At 36.6% G+C, this 21,220-nt stretch overlaps 1 protein-coding gene across 2 annotated transcripts; it reads left to right on the top strand.

Annotated features, from left to right (window-relative positions):
- The first annotated feature begins 394 nt into the window (after window positions 1-394).
- On the top strand, window positions 395-15,519 carry LOC144447401 (ranBP-type and C3HC4-type zinc finger-containing protein 1-like). Of its 2 annotated transcripts, XM_078137413.1 has the most exons (14): window positions 395-686; window positions 2,308-2,494; window positions 2,904-2,990; window positions 3,273-3,395; window positions 4,113-4,275; window positions 4,557-4,650; window positions 5,202-5,562; window positions 6,522-6,637; window positions 7,576-7,749; window positions 11,948-12,129; window positions 12,667-12,778; window positions 13,243-13,521; window positions 14,027-14,170; window positions 14,528-15,519. In XM_078137413.1, the coding sequence occupies exons 1-14, from the start codon at window positions 441-443 to the stop codon at window positions 14,606-14,608; spliced, it is 2,349 nt and encodes a 782-aa protein (XP_077993539.1). In that variant the 5' UTR covers window positions 395-440; the 3' UTR covers window positions 14,609-15,519. The 2 variants fall into 2 exon arrangements, with proteins under 2 accessions (XP_077993539.1, XP_077993540.1); XM_078137414.1 differs by lacking the exon at window positions 2,904-2,990.
- The last annotated feature ends 5,701 nt before the right edge of the window (window positions 15,520-21,220 follow it).

Genomic DNA, 21,220 nt, shown 5'->3' with positions numbered 1-21,220 from the left:
AGAAATGGTAGTTTAAAAGTTACAATCAGATGACAATGGGAGTTTGAAAATTACAATCAAACACATGCCATATAACTCTAGTATGATTGCAAAATTATATTTTTGATAAATAAAAACCACATTTGCTTTCAAAGAATATGGCGGGATACATTTTTCCATTATTTCGTTTAACCCTAACAAAAATGAAATATGATACGTAAGACTCAATGACCTTCATACTTCAATCGCATTGAATTAACAATTTCTGATAATGAATATCTTTATACCTCTCGCGGCCACGGCGCGCCACCACAGACTAGTGTGTCCCCGGCCCCACCTATTTCATTGATGTGACATTCCCAACGTATGCAAAACAGTATGTAGAATAGACTGTACAGTCTACTCACACGGAATTTCCCAAACACCCGGAAGTACCTTGCACCATTTTATTTTCTATTTGTATGCGCAATATTACAAGAGATGGCCTGAACACTTTGAGAACAGAAATCATAACTACGTCCAATATGGTTTACGGTACGATGCTAACCACAAGCAAGGCAAATTTTCTAAGATATGACCAAACACAACAACCACCATGGCGCGCAGCAGCTTCTGACGGCAGAGATGCCACTCAAGCCACATTGCAGGTTTTCGAACAACAAAATGGACGTTTCCTAGTTTTAGTCCAGCATTTACATACAAAGGCGGTAAGACCTATTACATTTCAACGTGAAAAATATCAGATGCAGGTTTACAAAATGATGGGGTATGATTGGTCAAAATTTGATCATGTGACATTCCATATTTGATTCCTTAGGACCTATCACCTAGGAATCAAATGGTCAATTTTAGTATGTGAGGTGTTTTTGTATAATGAAACAATACAAATAAAAGCACATATGGTTAGGATTAATGAGATCAGTGTAGTATAAAACCTTTTGTTTTGAAATTTTACTGTAAAGTACTTGAATTAGACCCTATTTAGTTTCTTCCATATGTACATACATCATTACATCCATCCAACCTCTTTATAGTGGTTTGAAATCCAAAGAGTGACAGGTTACACTTGACTGTATCCAAGGTTGTTCTCTTAAAGTGTATGTCATTGGAAACAATCTTTTATGTTATTATGATTATTTTAGTTAGGCTAAGAACAAAGGAAGTAATGTAGATTCATACTCAGTCTCCCAAATATTACACATATCACTATCGACTATAAATGTCATAAAAGTTGTTGCTTCTCTAACCCACTCGACTGAATTGGGATTACTCAGTGAAGGCTCGAGAGGTACCAACTTGTTAGGAAAGCCCTTTTGTAATGTGTACTTACGAATGAATAACTTAAATTGCAATCACACGTCACTGGTAAGAAACTTGGGAATCTACCCAAATTTTTACTACCAAATTTTTCAATAGATGTTTTTGCATAATTCCATCTATTTTAATTCTCTTAAAAGAGTAGAAATTATTTGAAACTGAATGCCCACAGACAATTGAAAATCTGGTTATAAGCCACACTAGCTTACCTGTAGACTTGAAGGACTATCGATACTACGTACGACACTATTTTACTAATCCTAACAGACATTTTGATTTTGTTAATTTTCCTGTCCTCGACCTATTTCAAGCTGGTATCAGTGAAGTCACTCCCTGCCATAGACATAACATGCACAAAACAGAATTTGATGTCTAGTTATGTATTCAACCAAACACAGTCTATAGTGAAATTCCATCCAAGACATCTCAAAATAGGATCAAAGTAGATGAGAGGACAGTGAAAATTCAAAAAATGGGCACCAGTGTCAGTCCTGCAGGAAGAGCGATCACCAGGCCCAGGAAAGGGGTACAGCAAAAGACATAGCCCAGGTTACAAGCTAAAGCTGTATGAGTGTTACATATACATTTAACATCTAGCTGCCATTTTGGCCATAATGTTTTCTCAAGTTCCTGAGATAGATCACAACATATAGGCTATGTGCATCCAGCTAAAAGTGTTTTCCCAGTAAAGGGAGGTACATAAAAAAACTAATGATCTGGACAAAACATCGTCTCTTTATTAAAAGGTATATTTGTATCGGTAACACTTTTTGATGTCAGTGAAGAATACTAATCTTTATGGGATTTTAATAGAGCTTAATTTTGATAATATTTTTTGCTTCGATTTCAAAAACTTGTATGGTTACCCCTAATTTTGTTTCATGATTTTAATTGAGAAGAGGTTGAACTTTTCTTGAACAATGTAATTACTAACAGCAAAAGTATAAACAGTTTATTTCCAAGGCACATTCTACATTAAGTGAATATTTCTAACTGATGTTTTCCTTACAGGAATTGCTGCAATTTGTCTTGAATGAAGTGCAATATGAGATCAAAGCGTCAGCCTGGCATGAAATTACGATAAACACACAAGGCCAAAATCTAAGATTTGCAATCCAATTTGATGGTACCAGGGAAGGACAAAACTTTGCAACCATCATTCAGAATTCTTTGCATGAAATCAAAAGGGCTGGTACAGGTTGGTATCTCCAAATTGTTTATTGTGTTTTAAGAGAAAGTAGAGAATACCAAACTTCATTAAGGAAAATTTCCATAAATGGACAATAAAGTTATATTCTGTTCTGTTAAAAAAATACTCGGACATGGTTTGGTAGCAATGCCATCTAGAAAATTATCATGTGATCTCAAATTTTTAGTATTTGCTCGTTATACAAGAACTTACATAATTAATTGCCCCATAGTTAGCATAAATTATAGACTGTGTGACTGTTCTACAGAAGGAAATGCAGTTAACAAATATTGATGTTATCGTAAATATCTTTTCTACCATATTCTTACCTTTAATTCAAGTTTTCAACACTAGGTTTATTGTTTATGACTCCAATTTGGCATGGCATGTCATTTTACTTCGTTATTTTGATAAACAGATACTACGCGGTTTAGCGGTGTTGGTATACCACTGCCTGGCCTGATTCCATCAAAATCACCAATGGAGGCATGGGTTCCAAATGGTGGTGTGTACACTTTTTGTTTGTCTTGTGTCAAAACACTCTCACCTCTACCCAACGCATGCATCATGCAATCATATATTCTGATATTTGGATATTATAAGTGGAAAATAATGATAAAATAATGCAATCAACACAACATCTATTTCCTCTTCGGTAGTCTACCAATGATGCCTGTCAGAAGTTATATTATTTGAAGATGGCATGAAAATGTAGTTTGTTGAGGGGTCTTTGTATCTACAAATTAAAGGTGTTAAAACTTATGTATATATGTTTTTGATATTGCAGGTGTTCCACAACCTGGTATTAGTAGACCTAATATTGGAGCTGTTCCTAAAACCCAACCATCAATACCAGGAAGAGGTGGAGTAGCAAATTCTGGTCTAAGAACACAACCTGATACAGACTTCAGTAAGTATTGTCAACTTGTTGTCAACAAATAGGGTTGTTGGTGGTCAAGTGGTTAAACCACTTGCCTCTTACCACTGCAGTCAAGGTTCAAACCCATTCAAGGTTTGATTAAATTTACCACACTTTAAGTAAGAAGAGTGTCGTTCAGTTTGACTCTACCGAACAATGCAGGTTTTCCCCGGGTACTCCGATTTCCTCCTGCACTATCACTGAACCCTCGTCCTGTTATTGGGCAATGCCTGTTGGATGGTAAATGAAATAATTAAACTTTGTCCAAATTCAAATATTTGTTGGCCAAATTCTGGTGTAAGAACATGAACTGATACAGACTTCATTAAGTATTGTCAACATTGTCCAAATCTTTAGACTTTGTTGGCCAAATTCTTGTGTAAGATTGTAACACAACCTGATACAGACTTCAGTAAGTGTCATCAACTTTGTCCAAATTTTCACACTTTGTTGGCAAAGTTCACTTTTCTACCAAGATGAAGAACCTATAAAAATGGTAATGCTTTCTTAGCACAATGAAACTAAAATCCTGGAAAATAGCCAACCTCTGAGATAAAAATCAAATCCTTTGACATAAAATGTTCTTTTATGTAAAAGTACATGTATGTAACAGTCGTCAAAGCTACTATTATGCAATAAACTGTACTGTGACTGATTTAAGACAAGTGATGTATTGTGAGTAATTTTCATTTTGATTCTATTTTGCAGCAAACATTGTTGATGATTTAAGACAAGTAATTGCCAGTGGTGATGTCAATAGAGCAAAGACACTAGCTACAATACTTGCTGAGCAAAGGGCACAACTCAATGTCAGTGTTAATCCCAATGCACCAACATCAAGGGGAGGGGGCCAGCTGTCACAGTTAATGAGGTAGGTGTTCACTTTAAATACATCCTATTGTGATTTTCCAGCAAGTAGGGAGGGGACAACTGTCACAGTTGTTAAATGAGGGTGTGGACTTTACTGTATGTCTTACTCTGCTGGACCAGCACATTGGGGGAAGATGCCTGGAAAGTTTTCTTTCCTTAGAAAGTTTGAATGAATCATAATTTCGAAGTCTCATATATCACAGTCAGAGACACAAAAAACAAACTAATATTTTTTTTATTTAGTTGCTTGTTTTTGAATGTCATTATTTTCACTTTTCACAGCATACGAGTACACATAGAAGACAAAGTTACTTCTGGGGGTTGTGTGTCTTTGAAAGTGAAACCAACATCAACAATAGCTGAGCTTAAACGAGAGGTAAAGGAAAATTCTAATACTAACATATCCCCCCTCCCCCTCCTTCTCCCCCCCCCCCCCCCCCCCCCCCCATGCCTACATCATCAATCTTGTGCAAGTCTGAATATAGTCATGGACAATCGTTGTCTTTGATGTCGGAGAAACTTTTTAGATAATTATATGAAATTGAGAATTTATTTGGTCATATTTTATCGGGAAATTGATATCTAAAGTCAAAAAGCCTTTTTGAAATACAATATACCATAACACTATAGTATGTTCATCTTGGAAGCACTATGGTTCATTCACAAGTTCTCTTCTTCCACTTTTGATTGAGAAACAGACATGTTTTGAACAAATCACTTTCCCTTCTTCAGTGTCTAACTGGATCTGACAGAATGATCCAAATTTGCTGGAGGTGTTGACTATAACCAGGGGTGTGTAAAGGTTAGCTTCCATATATGTAAATTCAGGTGTGAAAGTAATTGGGATAATATACCATGTACCAAGTCTATTCCTTTACAGTTGTTGTCCTTGGTGTTGATATTGAAATGTGTCTGGTTTTTTTACAGATAAGTGATAAATATGGATTTCCTGAACAAGTTCAACAATGGGTCATTGGTCAAAGACTTGCAAAGAAAGAAAACACTTTAGCAGGGTTACGTGTGACATCTGGGGCATCTGTCTTTCTGTACTTAACATCTCCTTCAGATGTCAGTTTGTCACAGCAAGATTATGAAGCACAGCAACTACAGAGATTGCACCCAAGCCCCCAGATAGTACCAATAGATGTACCCCAATCGCAAGGGTTACAGAACAGCCAAGGTGGTGCTGAGATTGGGGCAATTGGAGGGCAGCTACCAACACAAGATAGAGTGTTTAATAATATGGTAGCTACTGAAGCCACTCGACAGACCAGACCTAATCAACCAGGTAAAAGTGACTGGACATCTTAATTCTCGCAAATGAGAAAAATTTTCAACTTGGCAAACAATTCTGTTTATCTGTTCCTCGTCATGTCCTGCCAGAGCTGAAAAGTTATATTATCTAGAACTAATGCGAATGTGGAATTCACAGTGTTTCATTATGTTAATACACACTTACAGACTTAAAATCATTCAACCTTAGTTCTATAGAGATTGACATTGTCCGCACCGCACTCAATATTATGGTTTGGGAACCCTGGTAACAGAATAAATGGTTCCAGTAAAACTTGCAGACTCCCCCATCTTGTTCCATAACTACATGAACAGTGGGAAACCCTGGTTAGAACCCTTAGAAAGCCAAGTACTAGTAGAATTTACCTACTTCATACACATAACACAAACAAATCTACCTGTCTGTTAATGTTAATTCCAACTTTTCCTTTCCCTTTTCACACTTCTACCTCTTTTCATACCTTACTTTTGTATTTAGCTTTTCACACCCTAGATTTTGTTTGCATTAATTTCTATTCTCAGTGCTTTCTAGACGTTTTTGGCACCTTGCCATTTCGTCCCCAGTCATTTTGGCACCACTTTCTCGGTACCCTGGATGTTTCGTTTCTCCTTATTTTAGCATAAATTCGTTACCAGTTAACCCTAACCTAACCCTAACCCAACCAAACCCTAACCCCAACTCTATCTGAAACATCCAGGGTACTGATACCAAAACGGGCAGGGAACTGAGAAAGTGGTGCCGAAATGACTGTGGATGAAATGGTCAGGTGCCGAAATAACCAGTTACCTTCTCAGTTACTGACCTTTTGATGTTCTGTGAACAAGAAAACCAGTTAGAACTTTTCGAAACCATTTGAGTTGCATTTTGTTGAGACCATCCAGTTTTCATTTGTGTTTATAATATTTATCTATATATAGATGTAACTATATATTTACAAACTTTTTTTTGCGTAGGCCTAATGGCCACTCATACTGGTGTTGTTGACTATGATGATAATCAACCAACCGTACGACGACCATCGGCACCTCCTCCTCCTCCCCCTGCAGCTCAGAGACAGCAAAGTAGAGAGGTTTGTTTCCCCAAAAATGTCATTATCAGGAAACTACAAGTTATAAAATAAACTGCAACATGTGTAGTATTAAATGCGTTCCATTTTAAATACATACATGTATTAAGAATGCTATGACAGAACCCCATGACGCACGAGTGCAAGTGTGGTGTACTTGGGGTATTTGCATGAATGTTTGCAGTGTTCTCTGCGCCTGTACTTTCACGAGCGTAGCAAGTGAAAGTGCAGCAGAAAACGCTGCAAGCACAAGTGCAAATACCTCTGAGTACCCACACTGGCACTCAAGTGACATGGGGTTCTGTTATTATTACATTATGTTTTTTTATCTGAAACAGCAAATTTCCATAAAAATCATACAGTGCTATCAAGCAATTTCAGTTGTAGTGAACTATCTTGTCCTCATTTGCATATCATTAGCATGCGGTATGCAATAATGTTTTAGGTATTGCACTGCAGTGAAAATACCACTAGTATGCACACGCACCAGTGCAAGTAATCACTGGTATACAGTGGTATAAACGTAATAATACACGGTCAGTGATCTTTGTATGAATTATGTTGATATATAGATTTATGGCACTAAAATAAAGTGCAGACAAAACAACCACACTACATATTGGCTTTGTATTCATAGCACTACATACTACTACATACTGGCTTTGTATTCATAGCACTACATACTACTACATAATGGCTTTGTATTCATAGCACTACATACTACTACATACTGGCTTTGTATTCATAGCACTACATACTACTACATAGTGATTTGAAATTGATTGCACTGTCTGAAACATGGTCAATTTTGGCCAATTTAGGTGGTGGTGGTGGTGGTGGGGGTGGGGTTCTGAGGCCTAACTAACAGAATATAATTTTTTATCCTACAGTAACTATTGATCTCACCCTAGTCTAAACAGTGTTATGTATATCTATTGCAGGTTGGCTGGACTTGTCCAATATGTACGTATTTGAATCAGCCAACAAGACCTGGCTGTGAAATGTGTGGTTCAGATAGACCTGATGATTTTGTTGTACCTGAGAACTATCAGTTGTCAGAGAGAGAAAAAGAACGCTTGAATGCAGAAGCTCGGAATATTGAATTGCTTCAACAGGTCAGTGAAAATTCTTAAATTTTTGTTTTCTCTATTGAAAGTGGCCTTGTAGACCATTGTAAATGGTTAGATGCGCAACCCTTTTGCATCCATCCCATAGAAAAATTAGCAAGTGTACAATCAGTGTAAATTTATCCCCTGTTGGCCTAGTGAATTGGGGTAAAATGGCCAGTGTAAAACCAGAGTAAGTTTATCCCCTATTGGCCTAGTGAACCCGTATAAACTGGCCAGTGTAAAACCAGTGTAAGTTTATCCCCTATTGGCCTAGTGAACCCGTATAAACTGGCCAGTTGGCCAGTGTAAAACCAGTGTAAGTTTATCCCCTATTGGCCTAGTGAACCCGTATAAACTGGCCAGTTGGCCAGTGTAAAACCAGTGTAAGTTTAACCCCAGTTAAAAGGGACCTAATAAACATGTCTAAAATAGCCAAGTGTTGGAGAAACAGTGAAATTTGCAAAACAGGTATATTAAAAAATGTAAGAGGTTAACTTAAAACTAAAACTGACTATCACTCTGTGGATTTACTAGATCCTACATTGTTGTCATCTACCATCTCATCATATCAAATGTCTGATATCTGATATCTTTTTTTTTTCTTTCGTTCTCCCACAGGCTGAGAGGGAAGAACGAAAGAAAAGAGAAGAGGCAATGGCATTATTATTCAATTCATTAAGATTTAAAGATAATAATAATGATGATGATGATGATGACAATAATGTATTAGTTGCTCAAGCAGATGCTGATTTATATAGACAGCAAGAACGTCTATCAGATGAAGAAAATTGACGAGTTATTTCGATTTAGTTTCTCCAAAACTTATCTCTCCAGAAGGATACTGTGAATATTCATTATTTATATCGTGGAAATATTGATATTAAAATAAGACACTCTTCACAGCCAAGATGATGATTTGATAAATCTTATATCTTAAGTCCAAAGACTTCAAATGCAATAGGGACAAGTGATACCTGTAAGTATGAAACAGGTTTTGAACAAGTCAGAGTTTGACCAAGGATTAATAAATGTGTGAAATGTTTGTTATTCTATGTACAATAACAAACTATTTAGTTTTTGCAATGTGTTGAGTTACAAACACAGACTTGCATGGTCAGTGTTGTTTCACATTGATTTTTCAAGTAGGAAAGGAAGTAGGAAGGACTACTATTAGCTAAATCTACATCAGTGCATCAGGGCAAGTTCAGAAATGTATCAATATGTTGTTCATTGTTCATACTTACCGGGGGGGGGGGGGGGGGGGGGGGTAACTTGTTTTCTGAAATGACTACATATTTACACATTGTCCTTTGAAACAAGCATGGTTTCTCTTTGTGATGCACATACTTATTTTAACTGCGAATTGATAATATCAATTCAAATTTGCTAATAAGTCATAGATTTGAGAAAAAGTTGTTTATTTCTGTTATTACAACTAAAATATATTTGTTTCCTTCATCTTTCTAATGTATTTCCATTGATAGGTGTGTACTCTGTAAATATTTCACATATATGTCAGCTTTGCTACTTAGTTAGATGATTGTACACATTCTTGAAAGATCGTGATCACACCTGTTACATACATCTGTCTTGATACCAATCACTGATTGGCTCATGGAAAAATTTGATTCCTTGATGGAGACTTTCTGAAGCCAATCAAAATTTGAAGTCATGCCCAATATAGGAGATCACATGATCCATATGCAAATGGAGTGACTAATGACAAAGTGAACTAGAGACACTGAGATTTCAGATTGATAGTTCTATTCAGATAATATAAAGCACTTTGTAAGGTTCCTTCTGATTGGTTGAAAAACAAAGGAAACAAGCACATCTGTTAGCTGTATTGTTAATGGGTGATAAAGTATATGTATGTTTTCCAATGAGCCTTGTAGTAGCTTCACATTTCCCCTTTCTCTGTGACACACTGTGTTTATTCTTGTCAAAACTGTGTAGCTATTTCCATTTGTTATGAAGACAGTATAAACAATGCAACATGTAAGTATGATCAATGAAATAGATAACTTTGGAGTCTTTTAATAAAGATGTTCTTCATACAGATTTGTTTCTGGTCAGCGCCTGATACCCTCACGTTAGTCTTTTTTGTATGTGTTTGTCGAGCCCATGTGCAGTAACCCTCCCTACTTCAGTGAAGACAACTGCAGAGCCAATCATGAACAAGCAAATGACATCTGCCCCACATACACACTGACTCTTTAAGTAGTAAATAAAAAAGAACAGTAACTGCATCTTGGTACAGTACAATGGTTTACAATGAGTAACACTGAAGTAAAGCACTACTCTACTCTTCTAATCTCGTATTTAACATTCATATCAGGTGTAAAAGTATACTCTATCAATTGGTTTGTTTACAAGCCTAGAATGTGGCTTTTCTTATGTGGTCAATTAGCAAATGAAACAGTATACGTTTATACTTGATGTGGATGCTATAAACGATTGTTACAGAAACTGCTTTACTTTGGTGTTATGGGGTTGTAAATGGTTTATTTCATTCAGACTAAATGCAGCAATACCTTACAATCTTGCTATTAAAGTGTTTTATATGTGCAGTTTCTGCATGATGAAAAATTATTCCAGTTGCAGCCAGTGACTTTAATTGGGATGTTGTGAAAAGTTATTCTGTTTGTATAGGAATTCAAATGTAGTGGAACAAAACTTCGTTTTCAATATTGAATATTTTGTCATGTACTGTTACAATTCTGTGTTGTTTATCATAGAAATAAACAAATTAATTCAGCTTGATTTACAAATCGTAGATATGATGTTATTCTTTCTGAGACCATAAAGAAACATCAGAAAATGGTGTATGAAGTGCATCAATGTTACTTATTTTTGTAGCTTACTTAATATGCATATAAGGCAAAAAAAAAATTGTGTGCTTCCTATAACATGGCCTTACAAAATAGGATAGGTAGGTTGGGGTTTCATTTTATTTTATTTTATCTTTTTTTAATTTTTTTTTTTAAATATTGCTTCAAACAAAATGTCAGTCAGGGTACCTCTTCTGTGATAATTTGATGAAATATGTACATACATCACTGGGGAAAGAAAACAGACGTGCATGAAAGTTAACAAGACAAAGAATTTCTTATCTTTTTGTTGTAAATGGTAAAAAATGTTTAGGGTCGGTCACACTTTTTTTTCATTTTGCCAATTGTGCTTGAATTGAATTGAATTTTATTTCACCAGAAATGTAAGATAATAATGAAAAAAAAAATAAACAATTCTGGTGAGGACCATGGAAAGAGTTCACTTGAAATTAATCTAGTCCATCGTCCTGGCAACAAAGAGAAATATATTACCAAAACCCCATTCTAAACTAATGGTTAAGGTGGTTCTCACTTGAGCTGAATACTTTGCATTTATCATTTGAAAATAAATCAATGTATAGTTTGTTTCCCCCTTAAAATGTATTCAAGTTGGAAACCCTCTGATTTCAGCCACACCATGTGAGAATATAACTTGACAATGGAATAAAAAAATTTTTAGTACAGTTAATATTTCAAATAAAGCATTTGTTTAACCCATAGTACTTGACAACAGTTGAGATACAATGCCTATATGCAAGTTGACTATCAGTCTGTCAGACACAACCTTCATGCCACACTATCAGCTACCGCTCACATCTGTACTATTCTGTGGGTCAGTGTCTGCAAGATCACAAGATTTAGGTCCTGCCATGAACTTGTGATGAGCACTTCAAACAGAGGTCATTATGTAGATTAAGTTCAAACAGAAAAGTTTCTACTTCCGATGATAAGAACATGATACTTGTCAGTTGTTTGTACTAGTAAAATACCAGAGTATGACAGAAACCTATGTTTACTATTGATGTAGCAGAATTGAAAGGCTGACATCATGGTCATTTTGACACCTTTTACAGCATAACTACCCTTGATTGGTTGCAACCAAATTTGGTTGCACTGTGCAGGATATTGGACAATTTAGTACAGTCATGGTTTAGAAGCCTGATAGAGCTGAACAACATGATGTATCTTACAGTGTTGTAATAACCATGTGTATACCATGTATACATTGTATCTGCTGTCGATATTCCAAATGAGAAGCTATAGATATAAAAGTGCTGATCCTGTGGCTTCTTCCCTCGGCCAAAACAGATTTTGAGTTAACTGTGAGCGCACCCCATGAACACTTTTCAATTCAGTGTATTGTATTTGTATAGGCACAACGACAAGAAGAACAACAAAGACTTCAGCAACGTCAAGTTAACTTTATGAATCTGATGGCTGCAGAAGGGAATGAGTTAATTGCCAATGTTGAAGAGTTTGATTGTCCAATTTGCTTTATGCCAGTAGACCCAGGTGAAGGTGTCATTCTCAGGGAATGTCTGCACACATTCTGTAGGTGAGTTAAAGAATAGATCTTTACAGTAAACATCGCCCTCAACCAATAGACCCAGGTGAAGGTGTGATTCTCAGGGAATGTCTGCACACATTCTGTAGGTGAGTTAAAGAATAGATCTTTAGAGTAAACATCGCCCTCAACCAGTAGACCCAGGTGAAGGTGTCATTCTCAGGGAATTTCTGCACACATTCTGTAGATGAGTTTAAGTGTGGATCTTTGTGGTAAACAGCGCCCCCAATCATTAGACCTAGATGAAGGTATCATACTTGGAGTAAGAGTGAGTTTTAAGAACAGCACTGACAACAAATAGACAAACGTGAACGTGTCAAAACTCTTGTAAGCAAATTATGCATTTTTGGTGAAAGAATTACACCTTAGTGCAGTAATGTGTGGTAGCAAATTTTGAAAACAGATAGCACGAATACCACAACCAACAACTCAAACCAAACTACTTTTGTGATGTACTTGAGGTATATTGTCCTAAAAGAGTGAAAAAACTGATGCAAATGTGGAGTAAATTATTTTGGTTGTTTGAAGGGAATGTCTTGGAGAACATATAGTACATTCTGAAGAAGCTGCAGTGTTATGTCCGTTCCAAGACGATGTCTATGCCTGTCAATCTGAACTGACAGAGAGAGAAATCAAAGCTGTGAGTATATAAACTTAACTCTGATTTCCAGATAATGTCTAAACAGTTAAAGTGGCCATATGGATGTGGATATTACCACAGTATTTTGGATTTTTAATTTATAAAACTATTTCATCATAGCTTCCTACTTGAAAAACTAATATGAAACAACATTGACTATTAAAGTCTGTACTGTGTTTGTAACTGAATAAAGTGTAAAATGCTATAATATGTGTAAAAAGTTTGTTATTGTACGTGCAATAAGAAACATTTAGTAGGAAACTATGATAAAATTGTTTTATAAATTAAAAATCTAAAATGAGTACCCAATCCTCATCCGTATGGCCACTTCGAGATGATTTTCAAATAGCTCTCATGATATCACTGTCAAGATCTACATGCTAGTGTCTTGACTGTCTAAATGTAAATGAAAACAGAAGAACATAAATAATTATTCCTCTCTTTTCTTTATCTGAACAACACAGCTTGTATCTCCTGCAAACTTCCAGAAATATTTACAACGTGGTTTACACACTGCTGAAAACCAGGCTGCAGATAGCTACCACTGTAAGACACCAGATTGTCAGGGATGGTGTTACTATGACGACAACAACAACTTCTTCCCTTGTCCAATCTGTGGTAAACAGAACTGTCTGACATGCAAGGCCATACATGAAGGTTTAAACTGTAAACAGTATCAGGATGATTTGAAAAGAAGAGCTGCCAACGACACCGCTGCGAAGCAAACCCAGTTAATGTTAGAGGTGAGTTACGTGACCAGCATCAAAACTAGATATTATATACATTATGTAGATTTATCATATACCTATGCCCAGATCAATCATTCTTGATGACGTTTAACACGAAATATCACTTCTGATATTGGACGTTATATATCATGAAATTCACGTTAAACGTCATCAAAAACAGTGGTCAATGTTCAGCGTTGGTGTTATCATGTATGACCACAAAAATGAGACTCCTTCAAAACATGAAAATTCTAATGAAAATATTCATACCCAAATGATACTTACGATCATACATTAAATTACAAATTCACAACCACACTGTATAGGTATGTTCATTTCACAAGGGTATCACCAACTAAGTCACCCACTGTGTGTATGTGTACGCTACACTGTACCATGATAAACATACCGTACGGAAGTTTAACGATTGCAATTTTTAGAGAACCTACATTACTACCAAAGTTGTATTTTGAAATAATTTTGCCAATCACTACTGTTTACTTGTCTGCTATTGCCATAGAAACTGGTGACTGATGGTGAAGCCCTGCACTGTCCACGATGTAATATTGTACTACAGAAGAAGGATGGCTGTGATTGGTTGAGGTGTACCATGTGTAAGCTGGAGATTTGTTGGGTTACTAAGGGACCTAGATGGGGACCTGATGTAAGTATTGGAGATTTGTAGATGGAATGGGTGGCAAGATGGATGGATGGGTGTGACAGCATATGTGTGTTGTTTGTGTGTGTGTGTGTGTGTGTGTGTGTGTGTGTGTGTGTGTGTGTGTGTGTGTATGTTTGTGTGCGTGCATGTGTGTGTGCATGCATGCATGCAAGTATGCATGGATACATGCATATGTGTGTGTGTGTGTATACATGTATGCATGGTTACATGCGTGTGTGTGTGTGTGTGTGTGTGTGTGTGTGATAGGATAAGGGTAGGTTATGAAACATGATCAAGTTTTATACTTTGTGTAATGTAATCAATGAAAGTTAACTTTGCCTTTATATCTGTATGTACCAGGGTTCCGGTGATATAAGTGGTGGATGTAAGTGCAGAGTTAACAACAAGAAATGTCATCCTGACTGTAGAAATTGTCACTGAATGCAACCAACACAGATTGAAAGGACTCATCACTGAATACAACAAAACCTGCAAGAAACATCAAAATTATTCTCTTTTTCAGTGAATTATTTGATACAATTCAAAACATGAAAGTGAACTAATGTTCTCCTTAGTTCATACTCCAGATGAACAGGTGTATGTTATTTAGAAGAAAATGAATTTAAAAAATGTATATTTCTATTACTATGGATATTATGACTTAGGTGACTTAGAAGTTTTACACTTATCATAATTTCAGTATTGTCAACTGTTTTCTCCTTGATTTGTTTGCCTAATAATCCGCACAGAAAATCAAAGACACAAGGGATATCCACATTTTCAGGGTCATGATCACCTGCTTGTCATCTTGACCACAGATAAGTAACACAGTGTCTTGACAAACAAGGTCAAAGGCCGTCTTGACAAATGAGTTCAAAGGTCATCTTGACAAATGAGTTCAAAGTTCTACTTGACAAATAAGTTCAAAGGTCGTCTTGACAAATGAGTTCAAAAGCCATACAAAGATTTGGTTACTTCTCAGTATCTGAAATAGAATATTACTAGGCACATATTGAAAATAATGAACATTCAATTTCTTGGTCTACACCATAACTTCTGCCTCACGCATAGATGTGAGCATAAGTCAACATTTTTGCATTATTTGACCCTCTAACATGAAGTAAAGTGCTATTACATGTGCTGAGAATTCAGACATAATTTCTTTAAGTTTTAAATGCATAGTATTTTTATTCGCATTCACTCACAAATGTTTTTCTCAGCAAAATTTTGATAGCATTTTGAACACATCTCGTTAGATTGACTAACATTATATCATCATCTGTCAAGTCCTAAATCAAACAATATCTTAACCACAGTTTACTTAAAACACTATTTTCTCCCTGTAAGGTTGATGAGCTGCATATAAAGTTTGAATGAAGAAATTGATCTATACCAATTAATTCGTCAAAGAGATGAGAATTTAATAGTTGTCTTTTGTGATTTTTTTCGTAAAATGTACTAAAAATACTAAGTATTTACTATATTAAGATAATTTCAAAGCAAAAAGATGTAATCTTATCATAATATTTCGCCAATTCAGTTATATATCACTTTATCATTGTTTTGTTTTGTTTGTTTTTTTGTGAGTTTTTTCACTGTACTCAAAAATTTAAAGAGGATACTGTAAGGGACGCTTAATTTCCCAGCATGCACTGTTATAACCATCAAACTATCAGTAATTACCAAATAAAATCCTCGTTATCATTTAAACTTTGATAAGTTTCATTTTTGTTTTGGCTCAAATCAGAAATTTTATGTGTGCTTTACTGACACTTTTTGGCAGGAGAATAGGTAAAATAAACAAAGGCTCCAAAACTAGATTTGTGTGTGTGTGTGTGTGTGTGTGTGTGTGTGTTACATAAGTACACATGTATGTATAGGTATACATACATACATCCACCCTCTCAAACTGATACAAACATGCATACACATACATACATACATACATACATACATACATACATACATACAGACAGACAGACAGACAGACAGACACACACACACACACACACACACATACATACATACATACATACATACATACATACATACATACATACATACATACATACATACAAATAAAGGTTACAGCCCACCTCGGAGTGACAAATAAGGATGTTTATCTGTTCTTACGTACCCTCCCACTGGTGGTGAAGGATGTCTACCCTCCATCCCTACCCACTTAATTTTGGTAATAAATGCGAATACTCAGCCTGATTGATCTATAATTGGCAGAACAAGAGTTTTTCTCCTATTGGTTACAAGGCCTGTCGAGCAGTACGCCTGGTGTAATTTATTCCCGGGAATTTATCACTCTGTGCACTAGTTGGTCTTGACCGACAGGGACCCTTACAATGCCGGCATAAGGGCCAATAAAAGTACAACAGCACTCCCCACTCCCCCTCCACAATTCCATTTTTTCCATCCCACTGTATCAAAACCAAGATTTCCACTCCACATTTCTTCCTTGTTTGCTAACCTCGACCCGCTACCGATCGAAAAAAGTGTCCGCCCACTGAAAAATTGTGTAATAAGAGCAATTTGCAAGAACAGCTTCGTTGACTGCACCTGTAGTATCCATCTTTTTTCATTGTATTATACACCTGTATTTTTGTTTCTTCCAATCACATTCACTCTTAGTTTCTGCCAATCAGACTGGTATTCATAGTTTGAGTACAGTCAGTATATGTAGCCAGACAGGTAACATGTCGGAACTCTCAGTTTGCAGACTGTGTATATAACGCCGTGATAAATGGAACAGTCGCCAGGATTTGGCATGTCATCGTGATAGTATAATAGTATTCACAACCAAAATTGTGGAAAAGGTTACCTTTTCAACAGATATGCCGAATTGGTGAAAACACAAAAGTTTTGTTTGAGAAGTGGAAAAACACGGAGCTGGACTTGGAGTGACGAAGTAGGCAATGATAGTGAAACCCTTCCATTGGTGTATCAACGCTTCAAAGGACTACGCCCAAACTGTTTGTGGAGTACTTCTTAACAGGTGGTTTGTGGAGTGACCCTAGTCTGAGTGCTCTAAGGGCGCCTTCAGTAATTACAAGGGTGAGGTCCGGGGAATGGGAGGGGGTCACATTTTACAAGTCGGTCCTCGGTCACATTTTGCATTGACTCGGTTTTTTCACCTAACTGCACAGCTGATTTTTTCATGTTCCCACCGCTGCCACCAGTTCCAAATCCTACGGCTTCCACATGCCACCACTGTAAAGTAATATCAGTGAATTAACTATTAGTTGTGGTGTGAGGAGGTCTCACTCTCACTAGCAATGTGGGAACAGGGCTAGTGTGACAAGATATTTGGGATAATGAGTTGGAGTGGAGATGCTGACCTCGCTCCTGAGGTTTTCAGTTGTGCACTCAGCTATTGTCTTTTGGAGTTCTTGCCTTCAGCTCAGCTGATAGAGTCAAACACAGGCATCGATTTGTTATACAAACACAAATTCACAGTGGTGGTAACAGTGGGAAAGAACAATGCCTTTAAAAAATTTTACCTAGGAGGAATTCCCTGTCTCAAGTGGGATTCGAACCCAGGACTAGGACTATTGATATTGAACTCTAACAACTATACCACAGAGAGGCGGTGTTAAATATGTTTTTCATTTAAATATTTTAACTTAGAGAGGGCCGCTTTTTAGCGAAAGGAAATTGAGGGAGGGTCACTTTTTAGCACAACGGACTAGGGGGAGGGTCACATTTTATGCCACAGACCTGGTTTGATTTCTCCCGGCCCTCCCTTTGTAATTATTGAAGGCTCACAGAGATGGACATTTCATCCGGACTGGAATTGAAGTGAAAAGTAATTTGCTTCCAATGTGTTCCAATCCCTGGACTTACGGAAACACCGCATAGAGTGCGTATATGGTGAATGGCCATTGAACTTAGCTTATGCCTTTTTGTCAGCATGGTTTGGTGTCTATAATTCTATAATGTGTTCATCACTGTTATATTGAAAGTGCTTGTTGTAGATGGATTTGAACTAGAGTGAACCATATTCACTCTTGGACAATGTTAACTTTGAACTTTGACTGAAAATAATGTATTGACAAACAAACATTTTGTTGCAGTATCTGCTAATCACCATCGGTGAAGTCTAACATCAGCAACCGTAAGTAAAACAGAAGTTTATATGCATCAATTGAATTGTATACTACTTACAATTTGCATTGTCAATTAATTGTGTAGTACTTGTAATTTACATTGTCAGTCAAGTCAAAAGTCAAGTCAAAAGTCAAGTCAAAGAGTCAAGTCAAAAGTCAAGTCAAAGAGTCAAGTCAAAAGTCAAGTCAAAGAGTCAAGTCAAAGAGTCAAGTCAAAAGTCAAGTCAAAAGTCAAGTCAAAGAGTCAAATCAAAAGTCAAGTCAAAGAGTCAAGTCAAAAGTCAAGTCAAAAGTCAAGTCAAAGAGTCAAGTCAAAAGTCAAGTCAATGTCAAGTCAAAGAGTGAAGTCAAAGTCAAGTCAAAGGGTCAAGTCAAAGAGTCAGGTCAAAGAGTCAAATCAAAGGGTCAAGTCAGTCAAGTGAAAGAGTCAAGTAAAAGTCAAGTCAGTCAAGTCAAAGAGTCAAGTCAAAAGTCAAGTCAAAGAGTCAAGTCAAAGAGTCAAGTCAAAGTCAAGTCAAAGAGTCAAGTCAAAGAGTCAAATCAAAGAGTCAAGTCAAAGAGTCAAGTCAAAGTCAAGTCAAAGAGTCAAGTCAAAGAGTCAAGTCAAAGTCAAGTCAAAGAGTCAAGTCAAAGTCAAGTCAAAGAGTCAAGTCAAAGTCAAGTCAAAGAGTCAAGCAAGTCAACTTGAGTCAAGTCAAAGTGTTAAGTCAAAAGTCAAAAGAACTTATTGTCCCATTAGAACCATCGCTAAACGGAGACGCGGGCTGAAGTCACGCATGCGTAAACAATGTATCACTTCACATTCCTGAAGACCCGAGGACTGAGGTTGAAAGCTTGGATTTATCCAAGTATTATATATGGTGCAGTACAAAGTTTGAATTTATTTGAACTATATAACTTTTCAGTCTTCTGTAACTTACTTAAATTTCAAAAGTGCGGGCATGTTCTCCCGACTGACACCGTTTCTTGACAACAAAATAAACACCCTCTATGGCGAGATTGGAAAACATTCCCAGAGGTAAGATAGCGAGCGGGGATCTCAAGAATGTGTCTGTGCTCATACCATCGAGTTTGGGGTTCTGTGATCTGGGTAACAATTATCGTTTATTGATTTTTATTTATTTTTTATCAATCAAGTGTTCCATTATAGTATCCATACACCATTTTTACAGTTTATATCTATAAGCTAAATTATAATATTACCCAAGCGCATGTGTTACTTATTAAGTTTATTACACCGTCCACCCATTAATAATAATACACCTTATTTCAACTTGATATCCTTGATAGGTATACGCCTCTTTTCACAAGAGTCGAGCATAAAAAGACAAAAATATTTATATACAAGGATAACTACAACACAGGAGATACGTCACGATTTGATGGAAAACAACTCCCTTGACAGTAAGAAATATTCTATGTGGACTCTTTATTCACACATTTTTCTGACCATTGTACTTTTTGAAGAAAAAAAATCGTTCTAATTAATCTTCTTTGTGTTGTAAACTTTGGCACCATACATGCATGAGCTCTCTTCTTCCATGATAGGTAACGATGACGTACAGGTCCATTCTATCGCATCTCAATCTCTCAGATATTCAATTAACTGTTTCTAAACCCTTCCTCCGGCATATTCTATGTGGGCTCTTTCTTCACACATTTTTCCTGTTCACAGATCCGATCATTGTACTTTTTTGAATGATTGTTCATCACCTGGGGTCAGTTTTCCAAACGACCAGTCTCTTAGCTAGACCAAGGCCTGACTATAGAGTGAATAGGTTGATACCCTCAATTAGAGTAAAACAACAATCGATCTACATGTTGTTCATTACATTAACTGAAAGCAAGGTTTCTACACCATGTTTATTGACATGGGTGACAGCGTTCGATATGTTGTCTATTTTATTCTACATTATAAGCCGGATTAAGATAACAGCTACCAATGTTTCCTTGAGATTTTCACCACATGATATTCAGATACTATTGATCTCTATGTACAGTGACGTCATCCAATGACATCTACCCATAGCATATTTTACTTTATATCATGGGTGGTGCGAACAGTAATGAATAAAAAATTCCGAAGGAAAGCTATACAAGAGATATCTTTGTATTGCGTGGATTAGACTGTGGCCCAGACTGGGTTTAACTGTGACTAATTCCACGTTGCCCCTTTAAACACAATTATTTATCTCGACAGCATGAACACTATCCTACATTTATACCCCTCCACGACAACATAAGTAACGAATGGCATGACCTGTGGTGGATAGTATATACGTTTTGGTGTAATTGGTATAGAGGGAAACAATCCTGCTGTCATTTACTTAGGTTGATTACTACGACCCATGACTTACACAATTCACAATAATGCAAGCATAGAATGACATGCGGCGACAAACCCAACCGAGCTCGTCGGTCACCAGCCTTTGTGTTGTTGACATGACAACCAACCAACTTGCTGTAAACAACGTACAATGACTACTATACCGCTATAGCGGTGCCTTCACAGTCTCGATTAGAATAGCCATTGTCCTGTCTATAGAAGCAAACAATAGATACTTTCACCGTTTGTTTATCAAGACCCAGCTCCGTATTTACCGACGACAACTTAGACCAAACCAAAATTTCTTGGGGGGAAATGTAACCCTGTTTTAAAATATATCATCTGTTTTAGTCACTTTAATCTCACACAAATTCACTACCCCATGTAACATATTCATAATTTACCTAAAAGAAACACAGGTAACAGCCAATTTATTTCGTACACAAGTTAAGTGTAATTTCTAAATTACGCTAAATCCTGGAACCACCTATAATATATTAACCCTGCTACCGAACTTACTTTGTTCCAGCACAGTTAAGGTATATTATAGGAATGTTAATGGTGGCTGTCATCCCCCACCTACGTGTTGTCTATTAGGATCTGAAATCGACA

Source organism: Glandiceps talaboti, chromosome 16, assembly GCF_964340395.1.
Source record: "Glandiceps talaboti chromosome 16, keGlaTala1.1, whole genome shotgun sequence".
NCBI classification, from domain to species: domain Eukaryota; kingdom Metazoa; phylum Hemichordata; class Enteropneusta; family Spengelidae; genus Glandiceps; species Glandiceps talaboti.
Note: the sequence above shows the minus strand (reverse complement) of the source record. Positions and strands in the feature narration are given on the sequence as shown.